General features: G+C 50.4%; 12 protein-coding genes across 12 annotated transcripts; 6 read left to right on the top strand and 6 right to left on the bottom strand.

Moving 5' to 3' along the window:
• Window positions 1-210: 210 nt before the first annotated feature.
• Window positions 211-1394, bottom strand: UREG_01100 (cell division control protein 2; the record flags this gene model as incomplete). Its single annotated transcript, XM_002541538.1, has 4 exons — window positions 211-472; window positions 534-697; window positions 751-1262; window positions 1358-1394. The coding sequence occupies 4 exons, from the start codon at window positions 1392-1394 to the stop codon at window positions 211-213; spliced, it is 975 nt and encodes a 324-aa protein (XP_002541584.1).
• A 611-nt stretch (window positions 1395-2005) lies between these two features.
• On the top strand, window positions 2006-3180 carry UREG_01099 (uncharacterized protein; the record flags this gene model as incomplete). Its single annotated transcript, XM_002541537.1, has 2 exons — window positions 2006-2205; window positions 2346-3180. The coding sequence occupies 2 exons, from the start codon at window positions 2006-2008 to the stop codon at window positions 3178-3180; spliced, it is 1035 nt and encodes a 344-aa protein (XP_002541583.1).
• A 775-nt stretch (window positions 3181-3955) lies between these two features.
• Window positions 3956-5422, top strand: UREG_01098 (uncharacterized protein; the record flags this gene model as incomplete). Its single annotated transcript, XM_002541536.1, has 3 exons — window positions 3956-4633; window positions 4689-5214; window positions 5274-5422. 3 exons carry the CDS (start codon window positions 3956-3958, stop codon window positions 5420-5422), a joined length of 1353 nt encoding a protein of 450 aa, XP_002541582.1.
• Window positions 5423-6025: 603 nt separating this feature from the next.
• UREG_01097 (uncharacterized protein) lies at window positions 6026-8096 on the top strand (the record flags this gene model as incomplete). The annotated part of the gene is made up of 2 exons (XM_002541535.1): window positions 6026-6582; window positions 6662-8096. 2 exons carry the CDS (start codon window positions 6026-6028, stop codon window positions 8094-8096), a joined length of 1992 nt encoding a protein of 663 aa, XP_002541581.1.
• Window positions 8097-8995: 899 nt separating this feature from the next.
• On the top strand, window positions 8996-9686 carry UREG_01096 (uncharacterized protein; the record flags this gene model as incomplete). The annotated part of the gene is made up of 2 exons (XM_002541534.1): window positions 8996-9058; window positions 9111-9686. The coding sequence occupies 2 exons, from the start codon at window positions 8996-8998 to the stop codon at window positions 9684-9686; spliced, it is 639 nt and encodes a 212-aa protein (XP_002541580.1).
• A 374-nt stretch (window positions 9687-10060) lies between these two features.
• UREG_01095 (uncharacterized protein) lies at window positions 10061-11053 on the bottom strand (the record flags this gene model as incomplete). The annotated part of the gene is made up of 1 exon (XM_002541533.1): window positions 10061-11053. The coding sequence occupies one exon, from the start codon at window positions 11051-11053 to the stop codon at window positions 10061-10063; it is 993 nt and encodes a 330-aa protein (XP_002541579.1).
• Window positions 11054-11634: 581 nt separating this feature from the next.
• UREG_01094 (uncharacterized protein) lies at window positions 11635-15399 on the top strand (the record flags this gene model as incomplete). The annotated part of the gene is made up of 1 exon (XM_002541532.1): window positions 11635-15399. One exon carries the CDS (start codon window positions 11635-11637, stop codon window positions 15397-15399), a length of 3765 nt encoding a protein of 1254 aa, XP_002541578.1.
• A 471-nt stretch (window positions 15400-15870) lies between these two features.
• Window positions 15871-16254, top strand: UREG_01093 (uncharacterized protein; the record flags this gene model as incomplete). The annotated part of the gene is made up of 3 exons (XM_002541531.1): window positions 15871-16013; window positions 16039-16069; window positions 16171-16254. The coding sequence occupies 3 exons, from the start codon at window positions 15871-15873 to the stop codon at window positions 16252-16254; spliced, it is 258 nt and encodes an 85-aa protein (XP_002541577.1).
• Window positions 16255-17328: 1074 nt separating this feature from the next.
• Window positions 17329-17574, bottom strand: UREG_01092 (uncharacterized protein; the record flags this gene model as incomplete). The annotated part of the gene is made up of 1 exon (XM_002541530.1): window positions 17329-17574. The coding sequence occupies one exon, from the start codon at window positions 17572-17574 to the stop codon at window positions 17329-17331; it is 246 nt and encodes an 81-aa protein (XP_002541576.1).
• Window positions 17575-18252: 678 nt separating this feature from the next.
• On the bottom strand, window positions 18253-18847 carry UREG_01091 (uncharacterized protein; the record flags this gene model as incomplete). The annotated part of the gene is made up of 2 exons (XM_002541529.1): window positions 18253-18258; window positions 18299-18847. 2 exons carry the CDS (start codon window positions 18845-18847, stop codon window positions 18253-18255), a joined length of 555 nt encoding a protein of 184 aa, XP_002541575.1.
• A 1738-nt stretch (window positions 18848-20585) lies between these two features.
• Window positions 20586-22304, bottom strand: UREG_01090 (uncharacterized protein; the record flags this gene model as incomplete). Its single annotated transcript, XM_002541528.1, has 2 exons — window positions 20586-21689; window positions 21762-22304. The coding sequence occupies 2 exons, from the start codon at window positions 22302-22304 to the stop codon at window positions 20586-20588; spliced, it is 1647 nt and encodes a 548-aa protein (XP_002541574.1).
• A 779-nt stretch (window positions 22305-23083) lies between these two features.
• UREG_01089 (uncharacterized protein) lies at window positions 23084-23515 on the bottom strand (the record flags this gene model as incomplete). The annotated part of the gene is made up of 2 exons (XM_002541527.1): window positions 23084-23308; window positions 23408-23515. The coding sequence occupies 2 exons, from the start codon at window positions 23513-23515 to the stop codon at window positions 23084-23086; spliced, it is 333 nt and encodes a 110-aa protein (XP_002541573.1).
• Window positions 23516-23888: the final 373 nt, after the last annotated feature.

Genomic DNA, 23888 nt, shown 5'->3' with positions numbered 1-23888 from the left:
ACTTTGTTGGTATGGATAAAGGAAACAATGCAAAAACCAAAGAGGATATTTTTTGAAAGCAAAGGGAGGAAAAGAGCCAGGCATGGGTAGATTCAACAGATAGTTTCCATCTCCCCTGAATTGGCGTTCGCAGGGGAGTTCCAGCTGCCGTAACCTGGCGATGCAGATTATTTGAAGAAGAGGTGTCACACGATAAAGATACTTCATTATTCAGTGGTAATTCACTGTTCTGCCGCGACCAGAGTAGGCCGAACTACAGGAGCGGAAGTAAGGGTGAACGCAGGACTGTTTGGCGGAGATGCGACGGGCAGGATCGTACTCAAGCATGGCTTCTAGTAGCGCGATTCCGCTTTCCTCTAAACCTGGAACTAGTTTGCGGATATCTTCACGTCTCCATTTGGGGAATGAGGTTTTGAAATCGGGGAACGAGGTTACACCAGGCCATGTCCTCTCGTCAGGAGTACCACGTATTCTAGATATAATTAGGTTAATCAAGTGCCGTGCCATGGGGACGCTTTGGTCGTGCAACATACCTAAAGATTTTGAAGATTTCGTCAATTTCTGAATCTCCAGGGAACAATGGCTTTCGGGTGCACATCTCTGCGAAGATAGCTCCGATGGACCACATGTCAACGCCTGTTGAATACTGGCGTCCACCTAGCAAGATCTCTGGGGCCCGATACCAGAGGGTTACGACCTGATATAGCAGTTAGTACGCGTATTCAACGAAGACGATGTGGAATATCCAACCTCGTGGGTATATGTTCGCAACGGAACGCCAAAAGCTCTGGCAAGACCAAAGTCCGCTAATTTCAGGTTGCCTTCCCGATCAATCAATAAGTTCTGGGGTTTCAAATCACGGTGAAGCACTCGATGACTATGGCAGTAACGGATACCCTCCACAAGCTGGGCCATGAACTTTTTAACCATAGCGTCACCCAGTCCCAATCGGCCCATATCGAGATTCGAACCGTCTGGAAGTGCTTTCCCTCGACCACCTTCGCTAACAGGAAGCGCTTCCATATACTTCTTCAGATCCAGGTCAAGATATTCGAAGACGAGGTATAGTTTATGTCCGTCGGCATGAACGATGTTAAAAAGCCGAACGATATTCGGGTCGTGCATTTCTTTTAGGAGGGAAATCTCTCGAATGGCCGTGCTCGGTACGCCCTCGTCCTCTGCCTCGAGTCTGATTTTTTTGAGAGCCACGATGCGGCCTTGGTGGCTCAGGTCTCTTGCCTTGTAAACGACGCCATACGTTCCTAGATTGAATGGCCTTTAGCACCATTCCCGCAGTGAATCCTCGCGTCTAGAAGCCAGGGGAGGGGGCGCGTCTGGTTGTGCGTCTTGGACATACCCTCTCCGATTTTCTCGATCTTCTGATAGTTCTCCATGGTTTTGTAATTCTACTGTTCAGTAATCTCCTAGATAATAGTAATAGAGGGCTAAAGAACGTGGCCTGTCGGTGAATTGGGACGCGAAAAAGAATCGTTGGCAGCGGAGGCGCTCGAAACGGGTAGCCGTGGGATGTAAACGATTTTGCTGGAGAATGAGTAAATTCCCAAGTGCTCAGAGACCAGGGAGTTTATATGTCATTGTCCAGCGTCACAAGTGTCCGCAGCATCTGGCTGAGTCTCTTTTCTCACGAGAGATGCTTCATCGTTGGGTTGGTCGGTGGTGGGGGACAAGGCTGCTTGTTGTTTGTTTCCCGGGGAGTCCAGTGGACAACACTCGCACAAACAAACAACAATTCGCTTTACGCCTCTCTTCGCGGCCAGCATCGCGCCGCTGGTTGGCTCATTGTCCAAAGTTACCGGAATTCTACGCGCTTTTCATCCAATAAAGTCCCAATATAGCTTCGTGGTTCATTGAAAACCCAAAGAAGTTTCGGTGTTTTCTGAGAGACCGAACTCGCACCAAAGAAAAGGATTGATTCTCTCTCTCTTGCTGAGGCACTCCAGACACGGAACGATAGTTACTACTGACTACAGGAGGAAGCTCACGCATGGGTCCAACTGGACAGCTCAATCCCCACGAACGGGCCCCGGCAGCTATCCGCGAGCTGTACAACGAATGTCGCCGCCTGAGCCCCTCCCAGATCGATTCGCACCCGCGGATCCTAGATTTCAAAGGACTGGACGAGGACCATTTGCCCAACGGAGTCATTCTAGAGAAACGAATCCCCAAAAGCACCCTTGAGTCCGCGTTTGGGCCAATTCATGGGCAGCGAAGCTGGGAAGAACGACTTACAGAATGGCATGGGGAGCGCTTGCGCTAATGGAATTCAGCAGGTTCTGGTAGTAACAACCCGGGCTTTTGCAGCATCTATCGCTAATGCTACCAAGGTCTCCAGATCATCTCGTCCCTGTTGCCGCCCGCGTCCAGGTCGAACTCTTTTCCCGTTTGCTCCATCGCGATCTCTCGGATGAGAGCCACCAGACGAACTTGCATTTACATTATAATGTCTCGTATCCGGCCGTGGCGTGCTGTCCGTTTGAAACAGAGCGAGCAACAGAGAATTTACAGCAGAAGATACCTGGGACGGGAAAGCCGTCATTCTTCCAGGATGACCCTACTCGGCTACTCTCCCCAAAGGATCCCTCAATACATCGCCCGTTGTCGATCCAGGCTGCTCTCAATAGTAAATTACGCTGGATGACTCTTGGTGGCCAGTACAATTGGACGTCCAAAGAGTATCCCCCAGGACCTCCGCCTCCCTTCCCTTCAGACATAGGTATCCTCCTCCACAGTATTTTTCAGGAGACAACTGCAGAGGCCGCCATTGTAAATCTCTATTCGCCCGGAGACACCCTTTATCCTCATAGAGACGTAAGCGAGGAGTGTGACCAAGGACTGATCAGTATCAGCCTAGGCTGCGACGGATTATTCCTCGTGGGGCATGAGAACGAGGAATGTACCGTGCTCAGACTCCGATCTGGAGATGCTGTGTACATGAGCGGTGCATCTAGATTCGCTTGGCACGCTGTTCCAAAGATCATCCCGGCGACTTGTCCGGAATCTCTGGAAGCATGGCCTGGCGGTGGTCGCAGCGATGGCGACGGTGATGCTTTGGATCATTGGCGGGGCTGGATGGCGGGGAAGCGGATCAATCTTAATGTTCGACAAATGTTCAAGGACGCCGGCACAGACCGCAAAGACGACTGCCATGCCAGTGGTTGATAAGCGTCTCATCTGCAGCAGTTAACCGCGGTACGGTGCCACCGAGGACGAACCTTGTGTTCATCTCACGCTGCGAAACACGCACGATGAGTGTCCAAAATGGAGCCGTCGTGGGCCCTCGAAGATCAAGCTTTGGCTTCACCTGCAACGGGTCCCAGTTGGGATATCTAATTCCTGAGCCAAGCAACTGACTGGCAGTTCTCTCGGCCGGGGGGTTCGACTTGATAAACCGATGCGACTCCTCCCCCGAATGTGCAGCTACCTTCACTCACCGAAGAATATAGCCAAGAAGATGTCGTCAGTTTCCTGGGAGCTCGCGGCGAAAACAAAGCGAGAATCGATCTTGCGCTTGATTCCCAAGCAATGGCGCTTGCAAGCCATCCCGCCAGCGTCTGAGCAACGCGATGTCACTGGGCGCTACATCCAGCAGTATCTAACGCCCTTTGAGATTGAGGTCACAGAGTCAGATGCTGTCGACATTCTCGCACATACTACCACTGGAAAATGGAGCGCTGTTGATGTAACAAAGGCATTTTGTCATAGAGCAGCCCTTGCTCATCAATTGGTATGCTTGATTCTCAAGTAAATCGACGTTCAAAAATCTGATATGAGGCTGCAGGTAAATTGTCTCCACGAGATTTTTTTTGACTCTGAACTCCAGGATGCACAACGGCTGGACGCCTATTTTTCTAAGCATAAGAGACCAGTCGGCCCGCTACATGGGCTTCCGATTAGCTTGAAGGACCAGTTTCATGTCAAGGGAGTCGAGACAACCATGGGATATGTTGGCTGGATAGGAACCTTCCAGGGGATCAAAAATGATTCTCGGCGTGGTGTGTTCGAGAGCGAGTTGGTAAAGGAACTCCGTGCGTTGGGTGCAATCTTGCACTGTAAAACCGCTGTGCCGGCTACGCTCATGATTGGAGAAACGGTCAATAACATCATCGACTATACATGGAATCCTGCCAACCGCAATCTTTCTAGTGGCGGAAGCTCTGGCGGAGAAGGGGCACTTATTGCTCTAGGAGGCTCTGCAGCGGGATTCGGCACCGACATTGGTGGGAGTGTCCGCATCCCATCGGCTCATAATGGTTTATATGGCATCCGCCCGTCTGCTGGTAGAATCCCTTATGAGGGCGCTGCCAATTCAATGGATGGGCAGGGTTCAATTATTTCGGTTATCGGGCCTATGGCCAAGAGCGCTCGAGATCTGAAGCTTATCTTTAAAGCTGTACTTAGCCAGCAACCATGGCTTCATGATCCCATGGCGATTGAACTCCCATGGAGGGATGATATAGAGCGTGAAACCCTGGCATTAATAAACAAAAGCCGTCAGGGTTCAGGGGCGTTGGCCTTTGGGATTGTTTATCACGATGGCTCATGTAAACCGCAGCCACCGGTTGTCCGTGCACTGAAGATCATGGAAAATACTTTGACGCGGCTTGGTCACAAGGTAGGCTTAAAACTGCGGTCAGTTTCGAAATGTCAAACCAGCTAACCTGCATTAGGTCATTGAATGGAAGCCTCCAAGTCATGCGAGAGCAGCGGAACTAGCGGTATGTACATCCTTTGGAATTCAACTGGGGGGTCAGCGGCTGATATTCTTCTTGCAAAAGCACACAATATACAGCTTTGATAACGGCGCAGATGCTCGGAACCATTTCGGTTTATCGGGTGAAAGAGTCGCGGCATTCGATTATGTCTACGAAAATAATAACCCGCAATTGAACGCCCAAGAAATTGCAGCCGTGAACGTGTCCAAGCGCGAATATCAAAAGGAATATATGGAATATTGGAACAGTACTGCATCGCAAACAGGCACGGGCCGTCCAGTTGACGGGTTTATCTGTCCGGTTGCACCGTATGCGGCGCCCACACGGGGGGGATCCTATTACGTGGGATATACCAGTTTCGTGAACCTTCTGGATTATAGTGCTATCGCGATTCCCGTCACAAAGGCAGACCAAACGCTAGACGTCGCAGAACAAAACTATATTCCATTGAACGAAGCTGATGCCCTTGTTTATCAGAGCTGTAAGTTTTCCATTCCGCTGCTTCTTCAACGATTCATCCTTATTAACTTGACTTTGCAGACCACGCCGAATTGTATCATGGCACGCCGGTAGGATTGCAGCTCGTAGGGAGGCGGTACCAAGAGGAGAAACTGGTCATGCTTGGGGAGTACATTGGCGAGGAGCTGAGAAAGGCACAATTCCCAACAGCATCCCAGTCGAGCCTTTGAAGCAAGGATGCAACGATATAATCCGCTGTGATACCATCTTCCCCCGCCTTGAGGCTTTCCGTCCCTCAGAGGGCTTGCTTGTAATAATTTCGGTTATCGATAGCGAGGGTACCCTTACACATTGTAGTTGCAGAGTAAAACAACTTCCGTTATTGAGCGCTGCAGATGCTGCAAAGCATCCATGTCCCTGGCTGTGACCAGCCCGCTGCGTTCCCTAGTTAGTGAGCTGCCCATGTGGCTGTCGCATGGCTTCGAAAAAGCAATGGTTAAGAATCCGAATCCAACAACCAACCACATGGGAGCATCCAACGCTTCGTGAGTTGAACTCGACTTGTAAATTTCAGCCTGGTCGATTCTTCTTCTCTCAGCGCATGGTGCAGACGCGAATGCTGCTTGGATTCCACGCCTGAGTTTGCCAATTTTGTAGATCGATAACCTAGATTGTTTCGTCCAGGAAACCCCCTTTGCTCACCTTGTTCGTTGCGAGGAGCCGTTAACGAGCACCGTCCAGGAACCCAACCTTGCGAACGCCAAACTGTTGACGCAGTTGAGCGATCCGAAAGCCACAAGAGCCGCGATCTCCATGATAGCTGAAGAGCCACGATGAGCGATGCTGGAGCGCCCGAGAGTGACGCTGGCAAAGAGCCCGAGACGAAGGAAGACAGTCAGGAACTCAACGCGTCAGGACAAAAGGTTCCCGCAGTGAAAGACAAGCACTGTCGCTATTGCCGTCAGCTCTTCACATCGTCGTCCTTGGGCCGCCACCTGGACCAGTATCTGTTCAAGAAGAAACCGGACGGAATCCACGATGTCGAGGAGATTCGCCGCCTTCGAAGCGGAATCACAAGGCGCACCGCGCGCAATTCCACCAAGCAGGCAAGTCCAGACGCTTCAAGCACGAAACGCACGCCCGATCCGCATTCCATCCCTCCGCTACAATTGAACCCAAAGGGGACGGGGAAGTACCGGGTGTTCTTGAACCAACCGAGTTGGCATGCTACGGGCGTGATCAACGATATCCCCAATGCCTCTGTGTCGCAACTCAAGATACCGGCGACGCCGCTCGAGCGCTTCAATATATTGACGGATTCAAATCCGGAAACCGCAAGAGCTCTGGAATTGGCGTTGCGTGAGGTGCTCGATAGCATCAAGGCTGCCACGTAGGTCCCAATCGTGCCCCCTTGAATCACATTACAGCGGCATGCAACTTTGCTGATGGGTTAAAACAATTCCATGTAGTACACGCAAATCCTCAACACTATCTCCTTTCGACTTTGATCTCCAATCACAGACGTTCCCGTCGCTGTGCTTGCAAGCGCTGCCGCCTCCTCCCAGCCTCTTCTCCACGCATCCCTTTTCTTCCCCAGACTCCTTTCCGATTGAGCCACCTACGCCAAATCAGAGAGATATCGTCCAGCAGGCCCTTCGAGCAAAAATACAGCAGTGGAAATTGGATAAATTAGGCTCTGCAGTGTCAACTGCGCCGGGGGCTTCACAGTATAATGCCGGTTCTCCTAACAGTGATGCCGAAATCGTGGAGAGGACCTCTCAGCAACATGAAGAGATGATGATACGCCATTTGGACTTGTCATTACGCCACTGGATCGCTCTGCCTCCGCATGAGCAGCGGAACCTATGGCAATTGGAAATCACCCGTGCATTCGCGAGGGAGACGGAGAAATTAAAGAAGGTGGAACAGCAACTCGAGAGGACGCAGCAGGAGGCGAACCAACTACGCGCACAGGTTGAGAAACTGACTTCCTGTCAATGGCCCAGGGAATTTGCCATTTTCCCGCCCAATTTGTTGCCTCTCGCACCAGAAGTGGCGCGGGAGTTGGATGAGAAGGAGAGCAGCATGAACAGTGCAGAGTCCACAAGATGGGACTATGATCATCTAGTTGCGAAATGGAAACGCGTTGTTATGCACGATAAGAGCATGGGTCGCTCGGGAGTTGGGGCCTATATGGATCCGATCCTCGAGAGGCAACATGCTGCGTCTGCTACCAAGAACCTGTTGCAGAAACTCCCTAATGCAAACAACAACGGAAACCCCAGTTCCAATCGTTTCCATATGCCATCGCCATCCCAGCAAAGTAACCCCGTTTCCCCTGAATCACTGAATCAAGATCGACAACCCGCGAATCCGTCAACACCATACGAAACCCGAGACCCCAACGATGTCCATGAGCCGTTCAGACCGGCAAAGCGGCAGCGCATCGGGAACCATCAGTCAAAAGCTTCCTATCACGGCGATGAGGCGGCAGCTCACTCCCCACCACAGCCCTCCCATCCAACGATGCATAGCATGCCCAGTTCTTCCGCGCATTCAAGACCGCCCCTGACCTATTCATTCAACGCTCCAAGCCCGCTCCCACCACCCAACAGTACCGGACGAAACACCCCAAACTTTTCAAGCCACGGCCATCGACCACAAAGCGTCCGGCCTGACTCCTTCAACGGCACTCCCGGTCAACTTCCGCACCTAGAACAGCGCTCCCCTGCGGAGCGCGAAGTGTCAAATGCCATGATGAGCCTGCATCAGGAGCCCGTTCCGCAGCATCCACAACTGCCTCCGCCTCCACTCACGCAACATCATCCGTATCCTGACGGGAGCCAACGGACAATGCCGATGAATATCAACTCCTTTCCGCGGCATCAGAGAGGAGTGCCATGAGATCTTCTTCTAGCGGTCTGCTTTAAAATCTACCTGTGCAATGTACATCTGTATATCCTAGGCGCACATTATCTTCCCTTCATGTACCACTTTTTTAACTTGAGACAGGTTGTCTATCTTTTTGTTGAGCGACAGCTTGAGGTAAATAGAACATAGAAGATTGCCATTGACCATAAGATAAACTATCAGATCTTGGGGCGTATCTGATATGTGTACGGAGTAGTGAGCAGTTATGCTTGTGCTGATAAGTATGATTTCCATTTAGCAAGCAAAAGATTTTCAAATAATGCCTGAAAGAAAAAAGGGAAAACTGCAGTAATTCCTATTCCATTAGTATCATCCTCAGTTTATCATCTCTGTCTCCAGAGTATTTATTTATTCATTTCTTTTCGCGGAATAAGACTATATATTCCCTTTTGTCGAAACCACCCAAGCCCTCGTTCCCTACATCTTAACTCCTCACTTAACAACTCACTCAGGCCACCCTGTTCGAACCATTCAACCAGTTCAACTTCACCTCAATAAATGTCATGCCCCCCGTTTCGCCGCGACAGTATTAATGCGCGGCCTTTGTAGGATCCCAGCTGTCCGCATCAGCTCGGGCCTCTGGTCACCAACGTCCTCTATTTACCCATCTCGACGATTCCCCGCAGCACGCAGCGAATCTGCGTTCAAAACCACCGACAGCTGCGCGACCAAGACGTCGGATGGAGCCGGCACGCTACCGCTTTGCCATATCTCTATTCACCATTGCCTGATGCTATACCGCCTCACGTTAATACGGCGCTCTTGCTACTCTACGCAGCTTACTCCGGGAACACATTGACCGATACGTTCGGCTCCGGGACCCTAAGCGAGATGAGCTCCGATGCGTCGTTCGCGGGATCTACCATGACACTATGTTTGCTGAATGGTGGTCTATGCAGCCTGACATGCCGGACGAAGCGATGACCTTATCCGCCGTGCTGTTCTCGCCAGATTCATTATGAACAACGACCTGTCCCAATAACGGAGGAAACCCCCGAGGAACACCTGCCGTACCTCAATCCTCACTGGGCGGATAGTGAGACCTATCTTGAGTTGGCCCGCCGCAAGCCATCCATGATGCCACAGATTGCACGGGCCTGCATCGTGATTGGCAACCCACTTGTCGGGAAAGCCATCGATCCCACACCAGACTGGTTTTTGCTTTACGAAGCCGAGCGTGACGATAGAAATCCATTTTTCCGCGAGGACATCATGCGGTGGACCCGGGACATGGCGATTGATCTCTCGGAGACGGCATTAGAGCGGGATGCGTGGAAAGATATGCGTCCGGGGACAATCCACGCATGGCGCGGATATGTTGCCGCTTCTCCTGAATCGGTGCGGTGGACTGTCTTCGACCACCAGCCAGAGACATGGTTCTACAACGAACGTGGAGTCAATATGAGTGAGTTTGGAGTTGTTGATCAGTATGCCGGAGGAATGGCGGGGAATGGAGAACGACGGGATTCGGCTGTATATTACGCGCAAGTTCGAGATGAGTTGTCGCCCGGGTGCCGCAGAAAGGTCGACTCTCAGAAAATGACAGGCAAGATAACTACCTAAAACGGGGATGCTGGTTTTTCAGTATTCCAGGCCACAACACATTCTACATCATGGAATAATATGCCCATCGACTAGGCATATGTTTGTGCGTGTACGGAGTACAGAGTATGTATGTCTAGTATGTACTTCCCAAAACATCGCTAATATTGATTCTTGTGAAGCTTAACTAACTAATTGTTTGTTACAGCCTAGTTAACCAACTCATCTTTCCTTAGCTGTCAGGGAATATCAAACCCACGAGGATCTGACAGCCCTCAATTTCTCCCGACATCAGCCGTTGGCTCGTCTGTGCTTGTATATCACTAACTACCTAATTGACAGGCTCAGCTGAAAACCCGAAAACTGTCGTGCCGATTGAGCCAACCCGCCGTCGTTCATTTCCTCGAGCAACCAACCCCCATCTGGATATCCAGGGCTTCTTTGAAATCCTGAATCGACTTCAAATGACCGACCCGCATCGATAGCTCGTACGGGCTCCCGGTCGTTAGGTACTTATTATACTGCTCCTCCAACCATTTACCCGTCTCGTCCAGTTCATTTTCTTTTTTGTATCCCCTCAATGTTGCGTCCCAATCGAGCGTAGAAAGAGTTTCGTCGGCGAGCTTGAACTCTTTCAGCTTAAGATCTATATCCTTGCCATGTTCTTTCGCCGCCCCGTGCAGTTCCCTTCTAAGGTAATAGTCAGAGTCGGCTTTTCGCGCATCCACAATCCCCTTTAAAGACCCATGCAAGTTATCGTGCAAATGTTTCTCAACTTTGTCAGAAAGATCTAACTTCTGTGCAACATCGTGTATGGACGTTGAAAAGGCTCGCAGAAATTCTGGATGTGAAACCCCCGGAAATACTCGCCCATAAAATAAGGGCCCGGTTGCTCTCGCATCGATCAATTGTTGGAGTATTGTATCGAGGGGGGCATCAAGCTTCTGTCCGGACGGGAAGATATTGGGAAGCTCTGTGTCATGCGGGTGCAGAAACCGCGTCACTTCGTTGAAGTTCGTCCTATCTCCAAAATACCATTGAATGAACTTCGGTTTCGTCTTAGTTCGGGAGGCTGCCAGTGTATCGGCATGAATAGCGAAGAGTTGCCACGCCACCTCGCAGGCACCACGAGCACTCGGAAACTTAGGCGCAAACTCCTCCGCGAGCGCACCCGTCACCAGGCAGAGGATAAACAGGAGAGACGCAGATTTCATCGCGTACCGAGTTAAGGGCTGACGGGAATCAAAATAGACGGAAACCAAGCGTCTGCCCCGTAAAGATGAAGCGAAGATGCGACAGGCGCGGCCTCGAAGGTAGCTGGGAGATATCGCGGTTTCTATTACCTCTTTCTCGTTCCTCCTTAATCCGCGGGTGCCCGAGATTGTCATTTTTATCTAGACCATCTCCGCGGCATTCTGGCGGGTTTCAGCGAGAAAAGGTCCCGGCTAGTACAGATGGCAATCCAAGGTCACATCCGGTGAACAATCTCTGTTGGCTATTCAAGAACCTGGGCGTGGTTACTCCGCAGTGTTCCCGGAGACAACACACCGATATCTCAAAATGGACAATTCGACATCGAGGAAGAGCTGCAGCACAAGCCAACTTGGTAAGATTTATAATGGCTTTCCGGCCCGTTCTTCGTGGAATTCGGCCGGATCACCGCTTTGTTCGTCGGTTCAACTTAGCACGGCGCCAACCGTTCACTAAGACAGGGTAATTTGATCCCTGAAAATGGTACCATCTCATATTCGTTTTTGGCAGGGCCCTATGTGCGCTGCTGTAATGCCAGTGGCCAGCAAACCATGACATGGCCGACCTTTCAATTTCTCAGTCTGTTTCCCCCCTGAAAGGATACTCTGCCCAACCTATTTCCCTTAAGAACCCTTTCTGCCGTTTCGCTATCATCTCCTTCTTCCTGACTCGTAATCCCAACGTTCCCTCCGCATTCTGGTGCTAGGGAAGACCGAAGATGAAGCCCGCCCTTGCCTATACCTTTGTGCCGTGGCTGGCCTCTACTGTTTTTGCCCAGTCCACACCATTTGATCCGTGCCCGGACCAGTGCAGCTTTGCAGGCTCCAACCCATCGAATTGGACCTACCTCCATGGCGAAAGCGCCCTTCGACGGTGTGCGGAGACCACTCTCTTTGACATGGCTGTTTATACGCCCATTGACAACTCTGATACGCACATTACGTTTCGGGCTTGCAAAGCTTCGAAGGCGGCTACCACGCAGGATATTAATCTTTCCGTGAGTCCCTTTGCCTTTGGCTTACACCAACGCCGATCTTCAACCTCTACTTCCGGGTGTATGCGTGGTGCCAAAATGCTCAGAAATAAATCAGACGTCCATCTCCTCCGCTGGACCGGCAACGATGGCAGAGACCAACTTGAAGACATTATCTCGGCTGCCAACAAACTTGAAGACCTCGTCAAATCCGAGCCCGACTGCAGTTCTACCGTTATTTTCGCCCATTCTGGTAAAGCGGTTGTGGGCCTATACATTGGTGAAGAGATCCACAAACCAACTGCGGCATCGATAATCAAACAGTTCGTCGACAACATCGAAAGAAATCCCTCAGCAGGCAAGATTGCCGTGCAGCTCTGCCGCGACAGTGATGACGACGCGCCAAATACGTGGATCCTGGGTCTATACGCCGACCCCGAGGGCGACATTACAGGTGCTCAAGAGGCCGTTAGAAACTGGAGTGATGCCAAGTGCCTTTCCGGATTTAACAAAAAGGAAACGTGGAAGGGTGTAGAGATTAGTATGCGCCAGGCGACCGATGTCCCGCAGATAATGGCCTTGGCTTCAGGTCTCCAGCAATCCGATACTATGGAGAAGCGAACTCCAGGATTAGCACGCGATCTGCATCGTCGCGCGCCTTGCAGGGCCATACAGGTCGCCGCAGGAGACGGCTGCTATAGTCTAGCTCAGAGGTGCAGCATTAGCCAAACCCAGCTGAAGGATTACAACAAAGAAGTGTCCAATTTTTGCGGGACCTTGAAGCCTAACCAGTGGGTTTGCTGCTCTGCTGGCGACTTGCCGGACTTTTCACCGAAACCCAATCCTGATGGCACTTGTGCGACCTACACGATTCAGCCGGCCGATATCTGTTTCAGCATCGCACAGACATATTATCTAACCACAGACAATATTGAAAGCCTGAATAAGAACACCTGGGGCTGGACTGGCTGCAAGAATCTTCAGGTGGGCCAAAGGATCTGCCTGAGTTCTGGGGATCCCCCGATGCCCGCCCCTATTCCTAATGCTGTCTGCGGCCCTCAAGTGCCAGGCACCGCTCGCCCAACTGACGGCACAAAGCTTCAAGATCTCAACCCTTGTCCCCTCAACGTCTGCTGCAATGTATGGGGCCAATGTGGTCTAACAAGGGATTTTTGCGTTGAGAGTCCAGCCGACACCGGAGCCCCTGGTACTTCGAAGCCTGGTGCTAATGGATGTATTTCGAACTGCGGTATGGATGTTGTCAACAATGAGGAACCCCCTGAGAGTTTCTCTCGCGTCGCCTATTTTGAAGCGTGGAACAAAGACCGAATCTGCCTTCATATGGACGTTACAGATATCGACACTGATCATTTTACCCACATACACTTTGCATTTGCGGATCTCACCCCAGAATTCGATGTAGATATTACCCGGGTGAAGGATCAGTTTATGAAACTGAAGGGAATGACTGGAATAAAGCGTATCCTTTCGTTTGGTGGGTGGACATTCTCCACCGAGCGCCCAACATACACGATCTTTAGGGAGGGTGTGACACCCGAAAACCGCCTGAAATTCGTGACAAATGTGGTCAATTTCATCAAGGATCATGACCTTGAGGGTGTTGATTTTGACTGGGAATATCCCGCCGCCCCCAGCCTTCCGGGTGATATCCCGCCTGGAACTATTGAGGAGGGGAAGAACTACTTGGAGTTTATCAAAATGGTGAAGCAACGGTTACCCGATAAATCCGTTTCCATCGCGGCTCCGGCATCTTACTGGTATTTAAAAGGATTTCCTATCAAGGAGATTGGCGAGACTGTTGACTATATTATTTACATGACCTACGACCTCCATGGACAATGGGATTACGGCAACAAGTGGACCTCCGAGGGTTGTCCCGAAGGGAACTGTCTCCGATCTCATATCAACATTACAGAAACCCAAAGTGCTTTATCGATGATTACCAAAGCCGGCGTTCCAGCTAACAAGGTCTTCTGCGGAATTACGAGTTACGGGCGCAGCTTCAAAATGGCAGAAGAAGGTTGCACAGGCCCGACGTGCAAGTTCACCGGTTCGGCGCTCGTATCCGACGCAGCGCCAGGTGTCTGCACCAACACCAGCGGGTATATTTCGTCCGCTGAAATCCGCGAGCTTATCAAGTTCGGTGAAGACTTTGAGGAGACCGGTATTAAGACAAAGGGATTCTTCGACGATGAGTCCCATTCCGATATCCTTGTGTACAACGACCTCGAATGGGTTGGCTGGATGAGTGATGAGACCAAAACCGTTCGCTCCGCGTTGTATAAGTTCCTAAACTTTGGTGGCACCTCGGATTGGGCTGTTGATCTCGACCGGTATGGCGGCACTGGTGTCCCTCCGGAGGACGAAGAATCGCACTACGAACCCTGCGGGGAAGCCGATCTTGACGGTGGCCTAGAGGCCCTAGAACGAGTAGCAGGTACCTCACCACGACGCTGCGTAAATCGATGGACCGTAGAGTTGCTTAAGAAAAAGCTTGTTGACTTGATGGCGAAGTACGACGAGGTCAACGATGGCTACGACAGCAAATTTGCAAGTTATTCTCGTTATATGAAGGTATCAGGAGAATACCAATTTCTTACGTTTGTAGACTGGGAAACCGGCCCCGGTCAGGCTTTCTTTGACTGCAAATTTGAAGGTGACGGCAACACATATAACGGACCGTGCCCCGTGCCTGTCCACCTCCACAAGAAGCTATCCACAGATTTCACGCTCGAATATACTTTAAAGGACAAGGCCGGCTTTCTCGAGGCTGTGGTAAACGAAACTGGAATTGATTCAGACGTCGTCGAGTTTGTCAACACTGAGCACATAGTCCCGTGCGACTATCCAACGGACTGCTTGCCTACTACCCTAGAAATCATGGGCGGACCCCGGCTCATGCGGGACTGGGAACCTCCCAACCCCAAAGATATCATTGTGGGAGCATTCAAGAACCTACCGACCCTCCAGACCGAGCTCATCATAGGCGCTCTTCAAATTGGCACGGATCACTGGGAAGGCGACGAACAGGATATTGTGCAAGTTCTCTCCATGCCCGTCTTCATGATGGTACAAGCCATTGATGCCATGGAAGAGACCAAGGAGATTGCTGAGGAGATTGAAGAGCAGAAGAAAAAAGAGTTATTTTCACTGCTAATCGCCGCGCTTCTCTTTTTTATCCCCTTCGCCGGAGAATTTCTTGCCGTGGCGGCAGGCTTGGCGAGGCTTGCACGTCTTATTAGAATAGCGGGCGAGGTGGGCGACGCAGCGCTTACCTTGAAGGATATTGTTGAGAACAAAGAGCTGGCACCACTGGCGATTCTGGATCTTTTGGCTGGGGGCAAGCTTCGCGGACCAAAGTCGTACCGGGATGCAGCAGACGTCAGACGTTCCATGAGCGCCAAAGACTTGAGCAAGATGGGTGATGTTTTCAAAATGCACGATGATCTGCTTCAGAACATCCTCACCAAGTCATGCTCCAGAACATGATCTAATGCCGCCATATGGATAATGAGCATTGCGATATGGCTGAGCTTCCCACCAGGCTTGTTGCCGTGAGCTTGATACATGAGAAAGCCACTATTGCAGCTTTGTGAATAGATACTAGATGTATAAATTGTCATGCTATGGGGCTTGCCAGCCACCCAAGGAAAAAAGTAGATAAATTTCCGTATGAAAGCTGGTTGCTCTGTCGTCATGGTGTTGCCCGGACAACCAGCAGTGTTGACATGCCAACGCAGCGGATCATCTCAACTTGAACAACTTGGACAGCATCAAGAAATTATTACACGCCATTATTCCCTTTACATACAAAAGCATCAAGTCCCTGTTTTATTCCCTCCGCAGCTGCCCTTTATTCCGCCTTTCATCACAACTCGCGCCTCTTCCCTCCGTTGTCCGGCCCGCAACGTCTTCCGATAACTCCAACCGAATTGACCCATTCCACTCCGACAAGCCGAGATGGTCAAGAAAAACATCGCCATTGCAATTATCATCATCGTTCTCTTCATCATTCTCGCAATAGTGGGGTTCGCGATATACGGCATCAAGAATCAGTTCGCGATGTTCGACCGGTCGAGAAGAGCAATCGATGAGGAGGAGTAGTGCGGGAGTCTAGCATTCGATCAGTTATAAGGAGTTTCTGGGTGTTTTTGAAACGGTGTGTATATCCCGGCAGAGAGTTATTAGAATGATTGCTAATGTATCTTGCCTCGGTTACTGGATGTTATATATATATTTTTTTTCAATTTCTTTTTAAAGGGGGGCGGGCGATACGAAGAATATATCTACGACTTGATCGACGAGGGCCATGATGCGGCATTGGAAATTGAAAATGACGGATGATATTTTGCAATTTAATGATTGATATATTGGGCTATTTGCTATGGAAAAAAGACGACATGTTTTGTATCTACTGCCTCTCCCGGCTCGAGGTTGATTCAGATACCCCCTTTACGATACGCGATACATTTGGAAACGATATTGGATTCAGGATGGTCATTGAAATTCTACATATAAAGATAAGAGACGACAGAGCTCAATCCAGCGCTTTATTCCCCTGTCAGAGTATTTGGTGTTTTTGCAAGCTGCTATTGAGCGAGATAGATTTTGTGCAAAACAAACCTGGCTTCATTGGTGCTCCTTTCTCCAAAAATCAGCGTCACCTCTTAATGATAATAAATCTCCAAGAAGATCAGATATCGTTGCAGCAAGACTATGTGAAAAGTAATACCACTCTACCTTTGTTAAAATTCTATAGTAGCTTCAGTTAATCATACTAATTTCAAACTCCTGAATATTACTTCTTTTGAGCTCATCCCCAACCCCATTCACCGCGTGTTGTTGAACAATCCCAGTTGCCATCGTATTAGATTTGGCACTTCATAGGCCTCACTAGGTTCTTAATAAACTCATTTGGCCTCTTTTCGTATCTGTAAGAAGTTCCCCTGAAAGAACTGATCCGCATCGTTACCGATTGCGCGTTAGGGAGCCGGCCATTTTAACCTCGAATTGAAGAAATGGTATGGGTCTGATAGAAATCTGGTTAGTGCTTTGTGGGATAGAGGTGCAGGGTGGAGTCCGGCATGGAAGAGGCACTCACCAACACAAGAGCGTGGAAGGAAATCGTATCACCGCGATACTCTCCCGAATTGAGGGCAGGTCGAATGGCAAAGAATGTGCTTGTTAGGTATGTTGCGTAGATGTTGAAAAATGGAAAATAAAAGAATGGAAAGGAGAGAAGAAATAGTAAATGCAAGTCTATCAGGTTGGTTTCCCGGTGAGTACTTCCTCCTGAACCCCCAGAAAAACCGATATCAAGCACCGAACTTTTGGGAGCCATTAGCTTGTTGAACCATTAGTTATTAATACCTCCTAATTCCCATAAGTTAAAACCGCCTTGAAAAATCGTCACCAGCCTTAACGCCTCCGCAAATCGTCCAGAAAGTCGCACTCCTCGGGCTCATCGAATATATTGTAGACGTCGAACATTTCGACCGCGTCCTTAAACTCTCCATTCCCCGCGAAGTCGAAGCTCGCGGGTCTTGTCCACGGACTGATATCATTGTCCGCGAGCGCAAGGATTTCGCGCGCAATTATCCCAACCTCAGTGTACGTCCGCCTACCAAGCGGCCACACTTCGCTCAGGGTCTTGAGTGCACCCATGTTTAGTCGTATTTTCTCCCGCTCCATCCGTAGTCTCCTGTCTCGAAAGAGATGCTTGCAAGCGGACAAATGGGCAATCGTGGAGGTTGCGATCATACAGATTATGAACGGTGTGCGTATAGCTAGGCAAGTGACCACCGTGAGCAATCTATTCATCCGTTCGATGGACAGGAGGGCTCTCAGAGTATGGGTTTCCATGTCAGCGGATGGTGGCATAAGTGCCCGTTCTATTGGAGGCGTTGGTGAACATCTAGCGACCGATTCAATGGGGCTGTAGGCGAGCTCTGAGAACTGGCGATGAAGGTCGACAACATAACTTCAAATCAAGAAAGATTAGGCCACGTCAACAAACGGACATTTGAGAATGGAAAGAGGTGGCATACGTGTGGATTAAGAGATTTGCCGTGAAAAGTTGCCCATCTATGGTACCATCACTCCTAACTATTCTCCGCTTAGAAGGTGGGAGGAGTGCGCACCAAGCTGAGATAGCGATGTCTGCGTCCGCACATAGAGTCTGCGCAGCGACCGGATTGCCCGGTTCTCTCCCAGCGAAAACGAGGTTCAGGCTTCTGATCAAACCAACCACCTCTGCAAATGATGAAAACTCAACATCTCCATCCATTCCTAAAAATTCCCGCATATCATATTCGTAGAGCGTGCGTGGTACAGGGATAGCCTTCAAAACTGGAGTCAGCAAGATCTGGATAGGTTTGGTATAACTTACCCCTGATTCATAATTGTCACCCTCACAGGGCAGTAATGCGGTGATTTCGACGTAGCTAGTCTTTGCAGGGAACGTGCGAGTGCCGCCAGTGATATAGGAGTCTATAATGTATAATTGCCACCAGGTCCGTCTCCAGCTTTCCTCGAGGACTGGATCACCTTCCCCATGCTGCACGGCGAATTCTTCTAGCTGCATTCCGAGTCCTAAAGCGATTTGAATTGATTTTTCCATCAATTCGGCAGCCTTTTCAATTTTATTACAGCCGTATAGTGTGATAATATATAATAGCAGCGACTGAACGTGATACCCGGTCAAAAGGACTTGATGATTGAGAGTCGGCGCGAGCGCTTGCAACATCTCCTGTTCCAGAAGCTCAGACTGCGTCGACGGATCGAATAGCGAGCCAATATACCGCATCACCAGAACCAATGCCTCGAATGACAGCGGATCTTTCTCCAGCCTATCCAGCAGGTAGCGTTTCGGAAGAACGCAGGGATGCGCGTCGTGGAAGAACGAATAGTAGCGATCAAGCAGGTTATCAAATGGCATGGTGTTGGAATCAGAAACGTGGCCTGGACTAAGTGCAGAATCGACGCTGGTCCTATGCCGCCCCGAGGAGCTGCCTCTCTGGCCCGGTTCGTCGACGCTTGTACTCCATGCCGGAGAGGTACTGGTGCGGCCTGAAGCTCGAGTCGGATCCTGCTGAGCGGCCGAGCAGGCAGCTGGGCGACGTCGACCGCCACGCCGAGACTTGGGATAGGTGCACTGTTTATTCTCCAACCCGCAGCGGGAGCACACTGGCAGCTGCGCGTCACACTTCATATGTCGTGAACGGCACTCGGTGCAAGCGACAGATACACGGTGAACCGGCTTACTCTCGCGCATTGCTAAGGAAATGTCCACCCAATGTTAAAAAGAAATAGCCCCGATAGGGTAAATATAATGGTATCGAACGTCATTCCAAATCGTGTCGCGAGGGGTCCAGCCATCCTTCTTAAATGATACCAACTGCTTGCTGGTTGCCGAGAAGATTCTCCTCAGGTCGCATAAACGGCACCGAATTATTCATCTGGACTCTCGGCGGAAAGAGAGAGAGAGGCAAGATAAAGTGACTAACTGATCCGTACTTGCACAGCAAAACAGGTCGACCGTGGTCACAAAAACATCGTGAGGCACAATGTGCTGCAAGACATGCTATTTTCAGACAACAGTTCTCGAACGAGAGAATCCCGCTGACAAGGATTCTACACCCGGCATGTCGTCATTGCTGGACGGCGTCGCGCTTGAGTGGCTTCAAGGTTGCACTTTGGCGATGCAGCTCGTGCTAGACAGATGCTCGGCGGCTTTTCGTAGCAGACCCCGAAATCCGACAGACAACCGCCACATAGAGCTTCGGGGATAGGATGACTGATCGCTGGCGGCCGGCGGAGAGCGTTCTGTTGGCTGCTGAATAATTGCCCGTCGAACCCCTGTTGGATGCTGGAATCACCTTCTGGAATCGCATCCCTGCTGCCGCAACTTATAGTCATTCTTAAAAGTCTGCGTGGACTTGCCTGATGGAGGTATTCCGGATATCAAAAGCTGTCAAAGGTCGGTAGCAAACGAGTCAGATCTATGAATGGAATCAATTTAGCAATCGTGCCTAAACCTCCGACGCCCTTTGCAGCCATGCCGCTGTCTAACTGATGGGTAGTACGTGGAGAGGCGAGAGCACATCTCTGCGCCGGATCCTCGATCTTCGGCATTGCTGCTAACAAGATTCTAAATAAATCCATCACGGAAACGGAAACATCCTCCAATGGGACGCATAGCGACCCGGCTAGACGCCACCCAGACCTCTCGACGCCGTTATCAGATGAAGCAAGATAGGCGTGCAGACTCTCTGGGATCGGAAACGAACCTCTCAAGACAAACTATAAAGGGAAACTCGTGTTGACAGCGGGTATCTATAAGTATATAACAGACAGAGTGATCCGTCCCTGAAGATAAGAGAGCACTTAGCCAGGAACAAGGGCAGCACTGGAATCCCAAATAAAACTGACCAAATATTACTAGTTAGCGGTCGGGAGAAATGACAGTGCATGTTTGAAGTAGTTGAAAGCCTTGAACAAAAACTCCTAGTTTATCTCAACGCCCCGTTCCCAGCACTTGATAAACAATCTCAGCAAAACAAAAATCCCAAGGAGACAGGCAAGCTACCAAAAAGCGGCGCCATGAGCACCAGCTAGGGATCTCTAATGTATCAAAAATGGGCATTCTATGCATTACATCCCAAGAAGCTAAAAGTTCACCCTCGCCGCGATCTCGACGATGAAGGTGCATATGGACTGCTTTCTCTACTGCCAGCTGTCGGCCTAAGAAGTCCGGATCCCTGACCGTCGAGGATATCCCGATGCGCGGTCTCATCCTCATCGGACTCGCGATCCATCTCACTTGGATGCTCAACTAGATCCTTCTGCGCTTCTTTTCTCATCTTCGTAATCTTCATGTAATTGTACGTTGCGATGCAGCACGTAGTGACCACGAGACCGGCCAAGTTGATCAAGGTCAAACGGTCATCGTATAGAATCCCTGCGGCTGCGATTGTGATCACTTCCTTGAAGATGCCACAGATACTCAGCGTCACTACTGAAGAGCGCCGTAGAAGTGCGAATTCAGATGCAATCATGCAGAATGCAAGAGTTCCAGGGAAGATGAGCACCGCTGCTGCACGCAAGACTCCAAACCGCTCAGCAAGAAGTCCCAAGCCTGCTATAATCTCAAAAGGCCCTTCGATCAATAATGCAAGGATGACTAGAGAAACAAACATGATTGGAGTAAGGAAGAAGAGCGTGGAAAATGGATTTGCGGTCGCTGGGTGTCGAAGGAGCAAGAGCTGGGTGAGCGCCCATCGAAACCCGGAGAAAAAGGCGGACGCAATGATCAGGGAGAACCCAATGACATTAAAGGTCGCCTCGTCAGCAACCATCATGACCACTCCCACGGTCATTGTGCAGATAATCATTATTAGTTTCATAGATGGGGCCTCGAGGCCGAGAATGAGCGCGAAAAGAAGGACGAATCCCAGCGTAGACGATTTACACATCGTCAAGAATGTGAGGGAGATAAATTTCAGGGACATATTCCCCAGTCCAATATCCAGCGATGTAGCAGTGCCGCATGGAACCAGCCGAGTAAAATAGAAAGCTTTGGTCACGACTGGACTAGTATTCGGCGCATTTCCGGTCATTGACGGTGCTGCTTGCGGAGCAGCAGGGTTGCGCGGCCGCAATTTAGGGAAGAAGTAGAGCAAAAACGACGCAAGCGAGAACTGGACCGCCATGTGAATGCTCGTCGTAAACAGGGGATAGGAAAAATCGAGGTGGTTTGGATCAAACATCCAATTATTATACTGATTTAAAATTACCGTCAGCCATTGAATCATTCACCAGAGGAGGAAAAAAAAGCGCAATTGGAATCTCACCAGCGATATCGACACCGAAAATAGATACCACAGCAGGATAAACATCACGTTAACCGACAGCCTCCTCATTACATGCTTATCCGCTAGATGCTTCTGCGCAACCGAGAGCGAAACATCCAGCCCCTCGCCATCGTCCCGCCTTTTCTTCCGCATCAAACCTCTCTTCTTCCTCTGCTGCGTCGTAAGGCCCGCTTCCTCGTCATCGTTGAAGTCCTCGCCCGAACCCGCTGCATAATCCATCTCCGAACAGCTTCCCTCGTCACTATCCTTTGCCAGAAACAACACCCTTTCAGCCGTGTCTGCCTCTGGCCCGGATGCTACCGTCGTCGTCGCAGTAGCACCAACAGCTTCGGATTTGCCGTCTCGTGCTCCTCCGCCGTCTTGCTCGATTCCCAAGGCCTCCTCGCATTCAGGCCCGGGTTGTCTGGATTCGAAGGGACGATCACGGGAAGACGAAGAGCGAGTCGAAGATGTTTGGTGACAGGTACCCGGGGCCGACTCCTCGCTTCTCCAGGGTTGGGTTTGAGGTGGATCAACGCCCATCGCTGGTGAAGGAACTAGGGGGCTGCGGTCAAAGCAGGCTTGGCATCTTGTTGGACTGGGCTGCTTATTAGTGATTTTCTGTTAATCCAGCTAGGATTTAATGAACAAATAGTTCCTGAAATGGAGCAAAAGACGTTGTTTGCTGAAGGAGGACGTTTGTTGATCTTTGACCGTCTGGCTGCACATGAGATGAGAACAGGAGGTCAAGTGGTCTCGGCCTCGATCAAGACAAAGCGTGACGTCGAACAATATCCATCAAATATTGACAACAAAAGGTTCCAGCCGCGCAGATTGGCTCGTTTTGGCTACATTGTAAAATCACAGAAATCTCCTACTAAATGCCTGTGACGATGCCATTGCACCCACCGAATCCGGTTTGTAAACTGCAATATATCCCAAACAGAGGTGATTGAATACGATCTGACCGAGACTAGCAATTGCTCCGTTGACCCAAAGTTGAAGCATCTCTCTAATCCCTCTGTCCGTATGAGTTGCTCGATAAGATAGAGTTAACGGTAGAATAAAGCGGTAGCTATGAGGACCGTAAGAAGCTAAAATACATTTCAAACAGCTTTTCGCCTTTCGCCTTTCTGTTTGATATTGTCATATTTTGGCCCTCTTCTCCTATTGTCATGGTCCAGATCAGAAATATCAGCGTTCCGAACACCGCTATCATTCCAGCGCCCCAAAAGGTATATGACGATGCGGATGAACCACGTCACAATCGTAACAATTACCCCCTAAATTACCGTTACTTGCAACTGGATCATCGGGTCCTTTTAACCGCCCTTCCTCTGACCACTGGCTGGCGCGTTTGACTGAGGGGATGAACGGGGATTACTTCTTGGCACTGCTACGGCCGCTGCTCGTAGGTCTCGGTCACGGTCTCTGGGAGTGCTCGCGGACGCACCGCCAGGACAGCTAGCATTTGGGTTAGAGTCGGCGGCCCGCGGAGGGTCGGGAAAAGCGTTTCGCAATTCAATCTTCTTTCGTTCCATTTCCAGCTGAAGCCGAAGACAGAATTAGCATATACCAAGACGCGGATCTACATCAATGCCACATATACGCACCACTTTTCGGACTCGGATAAGAGCCGCACTCACGCCGCCATTTTCAGGCATCAAGGAGCGGCAATCTTCCACACGATATGGCTTGGAAATGACAACAGTATCCGCAACTACGATACTTGCCCCGTCCCAGCGGGCAGGCATAGTGCGACTGAAGGCGTCGAACAGATCTTGTGCTTCCTTTGTCACACCTTTGCCTCTGCGCTGTTCTCGTTCCTGCAGCCGGGAGACAGCGGTTGCTTCACGGTTACGCAGAGCCTTGATATCCAAGGGATAGATGGCGGGGTACGCATCGGTAAATGGGGCAGGGCCGTCTACTTCTGCAGCAGCGCCAGTCTGTTGTGGGGGGAGGGAAAGGAGCGTGAAGCTTTGAATACCGGGCCACCGGAATAATGTGGAAGTCGCTAGGCTGCCCCAGGGCTGGTGTGCCAGCTGTGATTGGGGTCCGGTGGTAATGGGGATGTGTGATTGCCATTATGTTTGTGATCGGGGCAAGCAGTGAACAAGCTTCCTTCCA

Source organism: Uncinocarpus reesii, genomic scaffold (assembly GCF_000003515.1).
Source record: "Uncinocarpus reesii 1704 scaffold_1 genomic scaffold, whole genome shotgun sequence".
In the NCBI taxonomy this organism is placed as follows: domain Eukaryota; kingdom Fungi; phylum Ascomycota; class Eurotiomycetes; order Onygenales; family Onygenaceae; genus Uncinocarpus; species Uncinocarpus reesii.
The sequence above is the reverse complement of the archived record's forward strand: the minus strand, read 5'-3'. Positions and strand labels throughout refer to the sequence as shown.